The sequence below is a fragment of the Stegastes partitus genome, unplaced genomic scaffold, assembly GCF_000690725.1.
Source record: "Stegastes partitus isolate 25-593 unplaced genomic scaffold, Stegastes_partitus-1.0.2 Scaffold732, whole genome shotgun sequence".
Lineage (NCBI taxonomy): Eukaryota > Metazoa > Chordata > Actinopteri > Pomacentridae > Stegastes > Stegastes partitus.
In genome coordinates, this window is record NW_007578463.1 from 59,380 (window position 1) to 74,620 (window position 15,241).

The window sequence follows — 15,241 nt, forward strand, 5'->3', positions numbered from 1 at the left end:
GGCTAGCTGTTATGCTAAGCTAACTGCCTTCTGGTGCCACCGTTCCTTCCTGTCTTGGCAAACAGCGCTCTTGTGTGCGTCCCACAGAGCTGAATCTACTGAGAAGATTAATGTTTCGACAGAACAATGACCCGCGGCTGTTTTAATAACCGCGTTGTTCATTTCTGTCATTTCTTTTGGAGGCGAAAATGCCAAATTCGCTCTCAAGTCGCAGCTTGTCTTTGTGTCACGTCGCCGATTCGCAACCCAGAGGGCGAGATCCTCTCCAGTGAGTCACTGGGAGGTGGGTCGTGAATCAGGTTGAGAGGGAAAAGACTCACTGCTGCACGAATCGGGATTCTTATCTTCAATCTGTGCTGATTTGTAGAAAGTAGCAGATAGTTTTCCCTTCTCTGGGCCTCAGAGTGCCTTCAGATGATGTGATATGACGGGTTTAGAGGTCAGCGAGGGAACTTCAAGTCTTCTGTGAGACGCAGCGGGAAGAATCTTTACAGTGTTTGGACGAATCAGTGGTCTGAAGGTTTGTGTGTTTTACAGACTAACTGAGACTAACGGATTTAAAAAAAAAAGAAGTCCAAAAAAAAAGTGCTTAAAGGAACCAAATATGTTTTTTTTCCACTTCATTCCAACAAAAGAACCTTCTAGCAAGACATTCCTTAAAAAATAAGCAAAGTTGCCTCAAAAAAATGGCGCTCCAAAGAAGTTTAGCAAGAATAGGTTCTTTAAGAAACCATTTTCAAGACAGTTTTTAGTGGATTTTGATCATAGAAACATGATAAATGTAAGAATTTGCAGCATTTCTGGGCCCCTTCTATTAGAACGCGTTGAATGTTTTGGGTTCTGGACAGAACGACTTATTAGAAGATGCCAACTTTGATTTTTGAGACTATTTTCTTTTGTTTTATTTCCTGAATGATTCATTGATTTAGAACTGCTGTGCGTTGATTTATAACCCAACTTATTAACCAATAATAAAAAATACTTCCTGCCACCAAACCAACTAACTCTAATAAATAGAAGGAACCTTTAGCACGTTAAAGAACCGCACCAAGAACCTTTTAACAAGAGGATCTTTAAAAAAAAGCATCTCCTTTAGGCAGCATTAAAAATCTACTTTAACAAACCATTTCCTCGACAGTTCTTTGTGGATTCATCTGGTTCCGTTTAGAACTTGATCATCGTTTAAGTATTTTTGACGTAAACAAGTAAAAATTTGCAGCGAGCTCCTGCCGTCATTGAGTATTTTGGGTTCTGGTTTGTTGCTCAGACTTATTGGAAGATGCCAACTTGGAGTTTTGGGGCGATTTCCTTTTGTTCTATTTCCTGAATGATTCATCGATAATGACGCTAATTTCATGCTCTTAGCTTCGAGCAAACCAAATAACTGCAGTGAAGCACCTTCAGTCATCAGATGAAACACATTAAGAATCATCTACTGGTGCATTCAGAACCGTCGTTTTTCTGCCGTTTGATTTCATTTCCAAAGTTTTTCAGGAAACAAACAAATTAATTTTCAGACCCGGTGTGGCTTTAACATAATAAAGGAATCGCGCAGCAGACGAACGGCCAGCGGAGGAGTTCTGTCGACCGCTGACTCACTCTGTTTTGTGTAGCCGTTGCGCGACGCTACTTCTGACAGACTTCGTCGTTCACTGACGAACTCAAATCGGTCGAGTTTTATCTCCGATCTCGAGGCGGGCGGCTTCGGCCAGCGCCGCGCCTACACACTCCGGTGAGAGAAATTATTTAAAGTACACAACACAAGGCTGTTGTGTGTGTGTGTTTTAACTCTCCTCTGAAAGGGAAACTGTTTTCACATGCCAGCGACTGAGCTGAGCGCAGCCCCCTTCTCTTCCTGCTCGCGACACACTCCACATGGCGTTTTTTCTCTTTTTCTAGCGAGGGGGCGGCTGCACTCCAAACATCACAGAGCTGATCTCAGGCTTCTATTGGGAAAGAAAACTAATGAGAACTGATACCTGGCTAATATCAGCATTCTGCTATTTGTGGACAAATCTGTGCAGTATTAATACTTTTCTGTCGGCGTTTCTACTCGTGAAAGAATCTGTTTAATGCCGTTGATACAGCAAAGTTCACATATATTTATAAAGAGCATCTGCGTCATGGCATGTCTTTAGTTGAAGTGCATTAAATGGGCTTTAATTAAACGGAGTCAGCAGCTGTAGTCGACTGTACTCGTACCACTGATAAACTTTATGGACACAGCTTTCTACATGTGCACATCTTAAACAAGAACAAAGGGGAAACTTTGCAGATTTGCGATTAGACTTTCGTGAAGCTAAACTTTTAAACTAAGCAGCTCCTGGCACATTTTTACTCACTGTGGCCTAATTTTTCACTCCAACACAAAGTCCTGCACCTCGATGGAAACAGAACAACCATCACTAGACGTAGAAAGGACTCAGAAATCTCTTAAGTGCAGTTTGACACAGTTATAGTTTTATGAATCATTAAAAAAGAAAATGAAAGTTGAATTTCTTTGATTATTTGTTTTACTAAAATTGAAAAAAACCTGTAATCAACTTGTACAACATTTAAGTGTGACCAAAAAAAGGTCTAATTGTGGCTCTACATGCTGCAGACGTTCACATTTTAACACAACCTGCAGTTCAGCCGAAAACTCTTTACGTTTTAGTGATTTGTTGGTCGCTCAAGGCTTCATGGTCGCACTAAATAGTCCCTGACCAATGGATTAATGAAGTTCTGTCTAATCTAATCTGTCTCAAGATCACAGAACACACAATCTGGTTTGAGAAAACAATTCATATTTTGGTACACTATGAACCGAGACATGTAACAAAGTATTTTTTCTGTAAAATATCCCAATTTTATAACTGCCGGCAGTAAAACAATCATTAGCTGAGCTGCTCTCAGGAGACGACGACTTAACAAACTCGTCTGTTTGAAAGGTTTTAAAGTTAAAAAAAAGAAGCCAAAATTACCAATTTACTGGAAACTGTAAAACCAGAAAGACTAGATGATGTTCAACTTCCTGACGGTCTTTGAACTACTCACCTGGGTCAGAAAAATTCAACCGAATCTAAATTTAACTTTAAAAATTGCCAAAAAATAAATTTTTACTTCCAACCAGATTCAGAGAAAAAATAAAAATTCTGCAGTCTTTGGCTCAACTGGGAAGCTGTTTGTGATTCAGCTGCGACCAACAGTCGGATGAGAAAAATTCTGGGAGTTTTCGACTGAACTGCAGGCGGTGTTTCCACAGAGCGGAGACGAAACAGGTTAAAAATGCAAGAAGTAAAATATGTTTGCAGGAGTTTTCCTCCCAGTAGCACTAACACTTGATTCTTTACGTGGATCCCCATCAGCTTTCTGGGGTCCAGTCACACAAAAAAAACATTAAAAATACATCAATTTAAAATCACAGACGACATTAACCTTACATCTCTGGAGGAATTAGTTTGTGTTCGTGTTGATTTTAGGTTTTAAATTTTTTTTGCACAATAAAGAATTAAAGAAAATCTCCTTTTTTTCTCTATCTTTTAATGATTTATGACGTTACAGCTGCACAGACGGAGCTCTCTCTCCTCCTGGTCGTGGTCGTTCTGTTTCCACAGACGTGCAGGACTTTTACACTGCGGTGAAAAACGAGCCCACGGTGGATAAAACCCGCGACAGGAGCCAAGAAAAGCTCCGAAACTTGCCTGAGGTTGAGGAGGGTTAACGCACGCCGTGCTGGACGAAAAAGCTTTTTGCACTTTTGCATCAGATACAATCAACCTACATTAAATCCCGACTTCCCATTCCAGCACATGGAGGGAAGAAGAAGAAGAAAAAGAGCGCTCGCAGGGTGTGTGTGTGTGTGTGTAGACAAGCAAAGGCCTTTTGATTTAGTTAACAAATGTCTTTGAAGCTGCTGCATTTAAAAAAAAAAAAAGACGAGGAGGAGAGGAGGGGGAAGAGGAAAAAAAAAAATTGGCTGCTGAACAAAAGGAAGAGTGGCAGTTGACGCTGGATTCAGGAACTAACCTACAAGAGCCGGCTTGCTCCCGCGCTCGACGGCGAACTATCAAAAACAGGTCGTGCTACTTCCTGGCCATAAAAGTTCAGCGTGATTGATGATCTGTTTTATGTTTGTTTTGACTGGATGGAGTCCAGTTTTTTTTTTTTTTCTGCCGGACGGGGACAGGCACGTGCATGCCGGTGGAGGAAGCGGAGGATGAATATGCTAGCTAGTTGAAGGGTGGGGATTTCTCTCTCTCCGGATGGAAAAAAGTAAAAGTGTGCGGAGGTGTGTGTTTTTAGCTTTTAAAAAAAAAAATCGACGTGCAAGGGAGACAAAGCGAAGGGGGAGGAAATAACGTCGCTCTCATACCCACATGTCCCTGAGTCAGGTGTCAGAAGGTCACCACGAACCCTCCTCCACCTCCACCTCCTTCCTCCTTCCTTCTTCCTCCTCCTCCTCCTCCTCCTCTTCTGTCTGGAGAGAGAGAAAAAAAAAAACCCTATTGAGATAGCAACACCAATATCCGCCTACTTCTGCTTTGAGAGAGAAAAAAAGCAAACATTTACTGAAGAACCGAGTGACTAAGGAGCTCTGAGTTTTCAGAGCAAAGTCCCTCGGCTTCAGCGGTGCAGCCATTTTTATTTATTTTGCGCTCGTGTTTATTTAGTTCCAGTTCGTCCAGGTCAGGCGAGGCTCAAGTCTTTTTGTCTGAGCTGTTTGTGCATCACTTGTGTATATTTAGTATGCTGGAAGAAGAAGGGAGTCTCTGACGGAAAATATCTGATCTGACTTTCAGATCCTCAGTATGACTCAAAATACACCGTGTGCAGAGTTTTTTTTTTTCTTCTTCTAACAAATAAGGAGAAAGGAAGCAGAAATGTGTGACGCACGAGAAGCTGTGAACAAACCAGCAGCTGTTTGGAAACTAATCAGATGTATACGTATGACCTGTGGTGGTTGTGTTCATTCCTTTCACTGCAGTTGCAAATTCCAGCGTGAAAGCTGGAGGCGGCTGCTCGTTAGTTAGTTAGCTAGTTAGTTAGTTCGTTAGTTAGCTAGTTAGCCTATTAGCACTTAGAACAGATATATTTTGCACATATTTAATATTATTTTAAACCCCTTACTTCTGTTTTCTACACCTCATTAATCACATTCACACAAAAAAAAGCACAAAAATGCTGCTCCAGTGGGGCGTCCTCGTCCATCCCTGCTCGTTTTAACGCTCCTTTGCTGGCCGGTTGTCATTAAGCATCACGTTAAACTTAATCATGGTGCTCCTTTATTAGCTAAACCCTCACTGTTCTCTCTGCTCGCCAACATCGAAGCGATCGCCTCCTCTGGTCGCTACAGTATTAAACAGTACGAATAAGTGACAATTATGCCAAATATGACGTGATTCAGATCATGTTGGGAGCAGAGGAAGAAAAAAAACTTGATCAGGACATCCGTAGAAATAAAGAAGCAGTCCAGAGAGCTGAACTACGAAGACAGATTAGTGGGTTATCGAGTTTTGTTGAGCCTAAAGTCAGAGTTTTCAGTGTCACGAAGGTGGTTCTCTTTTTACCTGCCAGATCTCCATAGTAACTGATGCTGTGGAGCTAGATCTCCATGGTAACTGATGCTGTGGAGCTAGATCTCCATGGTAACTGATGCTGTGGAGCTAGATCTCCATGGTAACTGATGCTGTGGAGCTAGATCTCCATGGTAACTGATGCTGTGGAGCTAACCTGGTCGGGAGCAGGCTATGTTCAGATTTAAATAGAAAAGGCGTCTAGCTTTAATCAAATCGTTTTCGTTTAACTTTAACGTTCAGCTGTCAGTTGGAAACAATCGGCTACATCGGTCAAATAAATGTATTTACACGTTTGACTGTTTTCTACCAGCATTCCTGTCTTGCACCATTTGCAGCAGCGGCGCTTTTTAATGTCATATTTTTTATTCATTGTACTCCGTTAAAACAACGTGCTGACCGAAGCAGCTGCACACGATCGTTTCATTTAGTGCAGAAGAAGAGTCACGTGATGCGCTAAACGCCTCCTTTTACGTGAACAGAGTCTGAAGCAGAAAGCCTGAGTTGACAAAGAAAGTTGAAAACCACCTTCGTGATACCCGTGATCTCAGACTGGGGCTTTCGGTTTTGTCGAGCCGGCTTACACAAAGAAAGCCTGGCGATGTCTAACTTGCTTCGTAGTATATCCCTCAAAAACAGTCATAAAGAAATTAACTGTTGCTGCTGTTGTTGGGGGGCGTTACGACTTAAAGCCATCGAGATCGGCTGTCAGATGTTCAACTGGGAGCTAGAAAAACTATCCCAGTGTGATTTAACACTCCTTTGTTGGTTGGAAGTCGTTGAGCGTCACAGAAGACTTTGTCATGGTGCTCATGTACGAGCTAAACCCTCACTGTGCTCTCTGCTGGACAACATGGAAGACAGCTCATCCACAATACTTCTAGCGTGTATTAGCTACAATTATAGTATCAGCAGATGTTAAATATTACAAGATTTGGGATCAGGAGCAAAGAAAAAAACTCGAAACATCAGGTCTCAATCAGAATACACAGAACTGAACAGTGGCTCTTTGCTGGGCCGCTGCTCAGCTGCTGGTCGGCGAGGCTACGACTTAAAGCCGTTTTTCTGTCAGTCAAGAAGCAGTTGTTGAAGTTGTCAGAGCCGGAGAGGCGGCGGCGGCGGCGAGCCGAGCCGTGATTCTGGACGGGACCCGTTCAGCTTCGCCGCAGGACGAACCTCATTAACTCGTCTGGCTGAGAGGGGAAGTCGAGGGCTTCTGTACCGCAACAACGAAACAAGATACCAGTGATCTCATCCTCCTCTTCCCTTCATTCATCCCAAGCGCTTATGAGTTGCCTTGGCAACTTGTGTGCGCCGCTCGTGTGTGTGTGTGTGTGTGTGCGCGAGCATTAGCGGGGGCCTGAGAAACCACAGAGTGAAAATTATGTGTCATCAGAGAGGATTAGGAGCCCACGGTTTAGTCAAGGGTTTGGGATCCTGCTGCTGTCGTGCTTGAGGGTTTTATTCAACGTAAACACACACACACACACATGCTCAGAAACACACACACACACACACACGTACGGCATATATCATGAACACGGCGAACCTGAGATGCATTTAACAAAGGCAGCCTGGTGACAAGGGAGGCTGAAATTGATTTTCTTCCTGCAACAAATCTGTTACAGATTCTTGTGTCAGAAAACGAGCGGGGAGGACGAATCCATCAGCGGCACAACGCGGCTGAATGTGTTAAAGCCGGCAGACTGTCAGGGTCAGAGGTGCTTTCTCTCTCCGCTCCCTTCGCCGTCCGTCCGTCCGTTTTCCTTCCACCTCCGAGCGGCGCTTGAAAGGATGTTTTGTGTCTCGCTGGCTGCTGCACTGCAACAGACACTTTCCCATCGTGTTCAGAATCAGTTCCTGTGTTGGCCGCGCGGATATGAGATATTCACTATAACAAGATCCCCAAACTGCAGCTTGAATGTGAATCAGAAATGATCGGCGTTGACAAGACGGCAGGAAGAAGTATCAGATTCAGTCAACTCGACTCGCACTGAGGGGGGAAAAAAAAAAAGATTGGATGTGTGTGTAGCCGACAGGAGATCCACAGATACATGAATTTATCTTGATTTTAATGGATCTAGAATCAGCTGGTTTGTATCGGGGCTGCAGGACATTATGAAATTTAGGTTTTTTATGTGATAAATTAGAAATACAGGAATTCTTTTACCAAATGATTTTAATAATTCTCATAGGAACGATCGTTGACGCACAACTTTCAAAGTTTCACGTCGCACTACTTTCCTTCTAATGAGCGTTAAAACAGGACAAAATAATCCTCACCTGGATTCAGAGCATGTGTTGGTGGCAAAACATGAATAAAACTCTGCTATTTGCTTATTGGTAGCCACTAGAATTTACCAGCGTTCCCTGAACGCCTCACATGCAGGCTACAGTAGAAGCCAGCTACGTCGGCACTAAGAGAGCAGCAACTCGGACGACTGTGTGACCAAAAATGAGTTTAAAATGAGTAAAAAAAGTCAGATTTACTCAACTGATTTGATCCACGCGGGCTGTTTTCTGTGAGTGAAGTCGATTCCTACGACTGGATTAACTGCGCGACTGTTTTTCTTGCAAGCAAATCGTACGTCTTCGCTAATTTTGCTTTGCACGTATGAAGCCTGCAGGTCAACAAACTCCATTTCTTGTCAATAAAGTTACAGAAAAACCAGGTTAAATGATGCTCAGACGACTTCTCTCGTAGATTAGTGATGAAAAATGAGAAGTTGCAGCTTGATGCTTTAATGGATGCTGGATAGTTTGCAGTCGTTTGTGAGGTGGAGGTGGATGCTGGAGTTTTGAAATCCTGAACTCCACTCGTGACATGTTCTTAATGTGAAGCAGCTTTTACTCCTTCCTTCGTGAATGAGACTGAAAACCAGAGGCTGGAGCTGATGTCCTGCTCGGGAACGTCATCTCAGTGCCGGCTCTGTATCTGTTTCCGTTCCTGTTTCCTTCCCCTTTTTTTTTTCCCCGTCTTTATTTAGTCCTCTGGTTTTACCTGATCTGCCTTCATGGTTTTTTTTTCTTGTCATCATCACACCATCCTCTCCTCTCCTCCTCCTTCTTTTTTCTTGCTGCTGTCGGTTAATAAGCCTCCCGGTTCTGCTCTCTAACCTTTACCGCGGGAAGTTTCCTGTGCTGAAACCGAGCCCACGCTGGATTGCTTCCTGCCAAAGTGCGTTGTGGGACACATTTGTTTGGGCCCCCCCCTCCTCCTTCTTCCTCCTCCTCCTCCTCCTCCTCCTCTCGGCTCCCCTTGTTGCTTCCTCCTTTGGGCTCTGTGCAGATGGCTGAGGCCGGCAGACCGGATCTCGGAGGGGTTTTGGCAGCGCAGCACCTCTCCCCGGCCCTGGAGAGAAGCATACCGCAGCCGTGACCTCGCGACCCGGGCCGCGCTGCTGCTCGGCCGCGGACTCGCCGCTCTCGCAAGTCGGCCGCGAGAGACGAGCGCGCAGCTGGTCGGTGCAGCTCGAGTCGGTCGGTGGTGACGGCGAGTCGGTGACGCCGTCGGTCGGTCGTGTTCCAGCAGAGTCCATCCCCGTCGTGCAGCCCGGTTACACTGACACACAAAAGGCTTTTAGCGCTAATTTTCTGGCTGATGTCAAAAAAATCAAATCTGAAAAGTCAGAATCAGATGATTTATTTAATCTCTTTGTACAATAACTTCAGTAGATTTAATGAAGCCGCGCAAAATTCTACTTTCATACTATAAATATTTTTAGAGCTAAAGACCCTCAAGGTGCATGAGGGGTGGACGGGAATTTTGCGCTTTTAAATTATTTTCCCTGCATATTTGAGCCCTTTTAACTTTATTAGTACAAGAGATAGATAAAAAAAACACTTTAGCTGTTAAACACTGCAACTAAATCATATTTACATTCACTCCAGGTGTCCCGATATAAGAGTTTGTCAACTTTTAAGCATCAATATCATGAGATAAGTCATCGTTTCATGGCTAGAAGATGAGCCTGCCAGTAAAATGTGGGTAAAAATCTTTCATCTGCTGTAACTTGTTTTGACTAAACAATTTAATGTTTATTCAAAATGCGCTTCTTTTTTTTCCTCTCGTTATCAGAAAACACTTCCAAGTTACTCAGGCTCATTTCCACGACTCCATCTCAGACGTTGAACTTGTGCAGTTTTCCTGCTGAAACTATAATACATCCCTATCCATATAATACATTTTAGATTGTTTTTCTTTAGATTCTGACCCCCGGAATGGACGTAAAATCGATTTAGTTTCAGTTTTAAGCAGAACTCAAACGTGTTTTTGATCGCTGAGCATTTCATGTGTCTGTAATCTTTAATTATGAAGTTACAGGTGCTCAGAAATTCTGGAAAAATAACTAAAAAGTGCAAAATATCTGCTGACCTATAAGTGGTTCAAAGGGCCTGTAATTAAAAAAATATACATGATGTGAAACTTTGCACGGCTTCATTAAATACGTTAAAGTTAATGTGCAATAAATAAATAAATAAATAAATAAAGCAGCTGATTCAGATTTTTCGTACAGCGTGTTTCTATACGCTGGAGATAAATTGTGCTGAACCAAAACCAGATTTCGGTTTTGGATTGTGACACCTGAGCCTGATGTTGAACTGATTTACGAGCAGTTTTTAACTCGCATCTCTGAAAGTTTCACATCTCTAAAACGGCTCAAAACACTTTCAGTTTCAATCAATGAGCTTAAGCGCTCATAACTCTAAAAGTACACATGGTGTGAAGGTAATCTTTTGAAAGGCTGCTTAAAACATCACAAAGCTTTTGTACAAATAATTAAATCAATCATCAGGTTTTTCACGACTCAGCTCTTTTACATACGGCGCATTTTGGTGTTTGTGTCGCCGATCCCGTTCCAGAACGTAGACACCCGGTAAGAAAACACGAGCAGCTCCTTATCTGGCCGCCGCTAGCTCCCGTGCTCGTGGAACACCTGTATCCCGTTCCCTGACACTTTCTGAGGATGTCTGTTGACAAGCCGAGGGTCAGAGCTGTGACAGGCTGCGAGCTGCGCCTCAGATAACCTAGGCCTCCGCCGGCTTATCTGCGGCGCTCGTGTCGCTATCTGAATACAGAGGACTGGAAAGGGGAAGGGGGAGAAATGGGAAGCTGACAATCTAGGACGGGGGTTTCGTTTTATATTGATTGCTCTCTGCGAAAACTTCCTTTGTTTGACGTGCGGAGGGGAGGCCGAGGCGAGGAGGCCTGAAAGCGAGCGCCGGGTTCCTATTACTTGTGTGACAGTGACATCGGTGGCCAAAGATAACAGCTGTCCGACTCCCGGGGGGAAGTGTTTGAGGCCCGGCGATAAGTTTGATGCAGGGGGAAAAATGTGCAGCCGTGTGGGAGGATGTTCTGATCGGAGCTGTTGCAAGTCTGGTGAAAGCGAGAAGATGATGGGATGGGAGGAGGGGGAAACAAAAAAAGAAAAGAAAGGGGAGTTGTGCCTGAGTCATACTGTAAATCATTGGGTTACACCAAGAGCTCGAAACGATCCGATGAGGTGGCGGTATCTGTGTTTACTGGGAGAAATAAGGGTCAGCGTGTAATGCTAAACACATGCATCCTGTCCTGAGGATCAGAGGCAGGGGCTGAAATAAACCTCAACGTGCAGATCAATTTGGTTTTATTAAATCTGATGGAATCTATATAAAAATTAAAAATAAATGGATAAGGAAGCGTCGAAGTGTCCTAAACCTGCAATCTCTCTAACAGCCAGCAGGAGGCAACTCACCTGCTTCCAAAAAGACGCCTGATTATACAGAATTTATGAGGAAAAAAAACTTGATTTTTTTCTGATTGAATCTGTATAAAACAACAACAACAACAACAAAAAATAAATGGAAAAGGAATAGATAGCTTATTAGCATCCTAAACCTGCATTACCTCTAACAGCCAGCAGGAGGCGACTGGTCTGGTTGCAAAAAACCCCAAATTCTCACTTGATGTTTAACTTCAATAAACATTTTCCTAAAGAGTTTATGGTCTCAGCTGCTACTTTGGCTCACTTTAGAGCTCATAATGCTATGCTATGAGTTGGCGGCATCTGTGTGTACTGGGGTTAGCGTGTAATGCTAAACACATGCATCCTGTTGTGTCAGAGAGTATCAGTCAGGGCCTAGAATAAACCTCAGTGTGCAGACCAATTTAGTTTTATACAATCTGATTGAATCTCTTTAAAAAATAAATAGAAAAGGAAGCTAAGAAGTGTCCTACGCATGCAATCCTTCTAACAGCCAGCAGGAGGCGACTCCCCTCGCTGCAAAAAGACGCCTTATTATATAGAATATATGAGAAAAAAACTTGATTTTTAACTTCAGTAGGCGTTTTCCTAAAGAGTTTATGATCACAGTTGCTACTTTAGCTCACTTTAGAGCTCAAAGCGATGCGATGAGTTGGCGGCAAACGTGTTTGCTGGGATAAATAAGGGTTAGCGTGTAATGCTAAACATATGCATGAGTCATTGGCTGAAATAAACCTGTGTGCAGACCAATTCAGTTTCAGAAAATCTGATTGAATCTGTATAAAACAACAACAACAACAACAACAACAAAAAATAAATGGAAAAGGAATAGATAGCTTATTAGCATCCTAAACCTGCATTCCCTCTAACAGCCAGCAGGAGGCGACTGGTCTGGTTGCAAAAAAAAACAAATTCTCACTTGATTTTTAACTTTCATAAACATTTTTCTTAAGAGTTTATGGTCTCAGCTGCTACTTGAACTCACTTTAGAGTTCAAAATGATTCGATGAGTTGGCGACATCTGTGTTTCCTGGGATAAATAAGGGTGTAATGCTAAACATATGCATCCTGTATGTCAGAGAGGATCAGAGTCAGTGGCTGTAATAAAACCTCAGTGTGTCGAGCCACAGACCAATTAGGTTGAATAAAATCTGATTGAATCTCGACGAAGGAGGACAGTTGGCGAAGGAAGAGGTAGCTGATATGATGAATGCTAACATTCTGGGCACTGACTGTATGTAAAAGATCGACATGGCCTCTGGGTCGGAAAAGTGAAGTCAAACTTAAGTGCCTTCTTTCTAACAGCCAGCAGGGGGCGACTCAAAAAACAAAGTCAGACTGTATAGACATCTATGAGAAAACAATCCAACCTCTCATTTGATTTGTTCCCCCAGGGAAACATTTTTCTAATCAGTTTATGGTCTCAGTTGCTTCTTTAGCTTTAGCTTGTTGCGTCCGGTTCCCAAAAACCAAGATGGCAACCGCCAAATTGGCTGTGCTGACTGGGATAAATAATGGTAAACATACGCATCCTGTTATGTCGGATGGTATCAGAGTCAGCGGCTGAAATAAAACCTCTGTGTGTAGAGCCACAGACCAGTTTAGTTTCATAAAATCTGATTGACTCTCATTTAAAAAGGACAACTAGCAAAGGAAGAGGTAACTGATATAATGGGTCCTAGCATGAAGCTAACGTACGAATGCCTTAAACCTGCATTGCTTTTAATGTCCAGCAGGGGGCGACTCCTCTGGTTGCAGAAAAAAACCCGATTGTGTAGAAATCTATGAGAAAATATCTCCACTTCTTTTTAGATCTGCTACTATAGTAAACATTTTCCAAACAAGATTATAGCCTCACGTTAGCATTAGCTCGCCATGTTTGGTTTCAAAAAACAAGTTCAAAATTCAAATTCAAAAAAGCAATGGGTGACACAACAGTGGCTCCATTCGTCTTTTATGTACAGTTTATGGTTGTGGCACTAGCAAAAACAAATCTTGGTTAGTTATATAATTAGCAGATTTTATTTAAGCTAAGGAGCGTGCGCTGAAGTTAGCTTAACTTTTAGTTGGAAAAAGACGAACTGGAACTATATTTTTTCTGAAAGTGTGACATTTTCTCAGCGGGGTTATCGAGCTTTTTAGAAGTCATTGCCTACCATTAATTAGTGCCAGTTAGCGTTAGCATTCATCCGTAAAGGTTACAAGTAGGCGTCTGTTGCTTCTTGTGTGCGCTTTTACACTTGAAGCTTTGAAGACTTATCGGAAATACAAATAGTTTATATCTTTACTTAAACTTTGACTGGGTTTTTTTTTTGTGTTGACATTTGGCGAACAATTTTCATTCACGCTGCAACTTTCTGGTGCAAAACTAAAAACGATTTAATATTGTCCTTTTTAAAATTAGCTTTAGCATGTAGCGATGGTGGTTGCTACTGGTGTAAAGTTAGAGATTTGGTTGTGTTGTTATGTAGGAAGTTGTCTTCCAGCATCGTACATGACAGAATTTAAATATATTTCCATCTATAGTTCTTCATTTATTCACCAGAGCCGTGAAGAATGTCCGTCCGGCTATAAACCTGTGTTCTGCTCAACGTTCGGAGCCGTCGGTCGGGTTTCTCGGCTCGTCCCTTTTCTTTCTGAGCTGCCTGTAAACGCTGGTTGGTCACCAGTGCAGATGTTTCGCGCTGCTGTTCCCACGGCAGTGAAAGAAACGTTTGAGAGTGCGAGGGCGGGAGAATAAAAGCCGATAGTGTCGGCCCTGTTTCCTCGGCTCGTCCTTGTCCTTTCTATACACAAACCAACAACGTGTCCGTCCTCTGATGTGCTGTCTGCAGTTCAGAGAGCAAAGAGCAGAACAGATCAAATAAAAACCGGCTTTCTCCTCTCGCCTGCCTGTTTTTTTTCTGTGCCTGTGATTCACTCGGTATTCTTCCCCTTAACCTATCATCTTCTAATCTTTTATTCTAACCTCCTCTGCCTTTCTGTCTCCTTCTTCATCTTTTTTCTTTTTTTTCTTTATCTCCGCTGCCGTTCCCGTAATCACTCCCTCCTTTTGGCTTTTATCTCCACTTCCTCAATATCCTTTTTACTGCCTCTGCCTCCTTCCTTCCCCTCACCCCTCCCTCCCCTCCTTCCTGCCTTCCCCTCTTTTTTCCTTCCTCCTCCTCCCCCACCACCAACCCCCACCAGCCACCCCCATCCTTCTGCTTTTTCTTAACTGATCTCATCTTTCTTTTCTGTTTTCACCTCCATTTTGTTGCCTCTTCACCAAACCCTGATCTTCTTCTTCCTCCTCCTGCAGGCCTGCAGCCGGTGTTCTGGAGTCGGGAGGACGTGGCCCAGTGGCTGCGGTGGGCTGAGAAGGAGTTTGCCCTGCGGCCCATCACCAGCGGCTCTTTCCAGATGAACGGCAAAGCCCTGCTGCTGCTCACCAAGGAGGACTTCCGCTACCGATCCCCCCACTCGGGTACTTCACACACACAGATCCCGGCTTAGAGGTTCAGGCTCGTAAAACTGGAGACGCTTAACGAATGAGTCACGTCAATTAATGGCAGGAGATGCTCCCGCAGTCCGACTGGAGCTGCACACAAACGCATATTTACCTCACTGTGGAGTAAAAAAAGAAAGAAAACGTGGCAGCAAGATGTCCAGAAACAAACACAATAAAAACGGTGGAATGGTGTAATGTTAAAAAGTTGTTAAAACTGTTAAATTAGCAACAATCATCTGTAAAATTTGATTTTTTTTTGCTGATTTAAATACAGTAAAACTGTAAATAATGCCAGAAAAAAATGTTTAAAAAATGGTAAAATACTGTAACAGCAAATATCTGTAAAATAATGCTATTATTAGTTAATTTAAACACCATAAAACAATCTCATTTTATAGTTACACAGTGTTAACAACAAGTTATTCTTTGTGAAAATACAGAGTTTTGAT

At 42.9% G+C, this 15,241-nt stretch overlaps 1 protein-coding gene across 1 annotated transcript in view; it reads left to right on the plus strand.

Annotated features, from left to right (window-relative positions):
- etv6 (ETS variant transcription factor 6) overlaps window positions 1–15,241 on the plus strand; it is a 45,463-nt gene that overhangs the window by 10,163 nt on the left and 20,059 nt on the right. Inside the window, exon 3 of the mRNA XM_008291305.1 lies at window positions 14,604–14,768. Coding sequence (XP_008289527.1) covers window positions 14,604–14,768 — 165 coding nt within the window. The remainder of the gene's footprint in view (window positions 1–14,603; window positions 14,769–15,241) is intronic.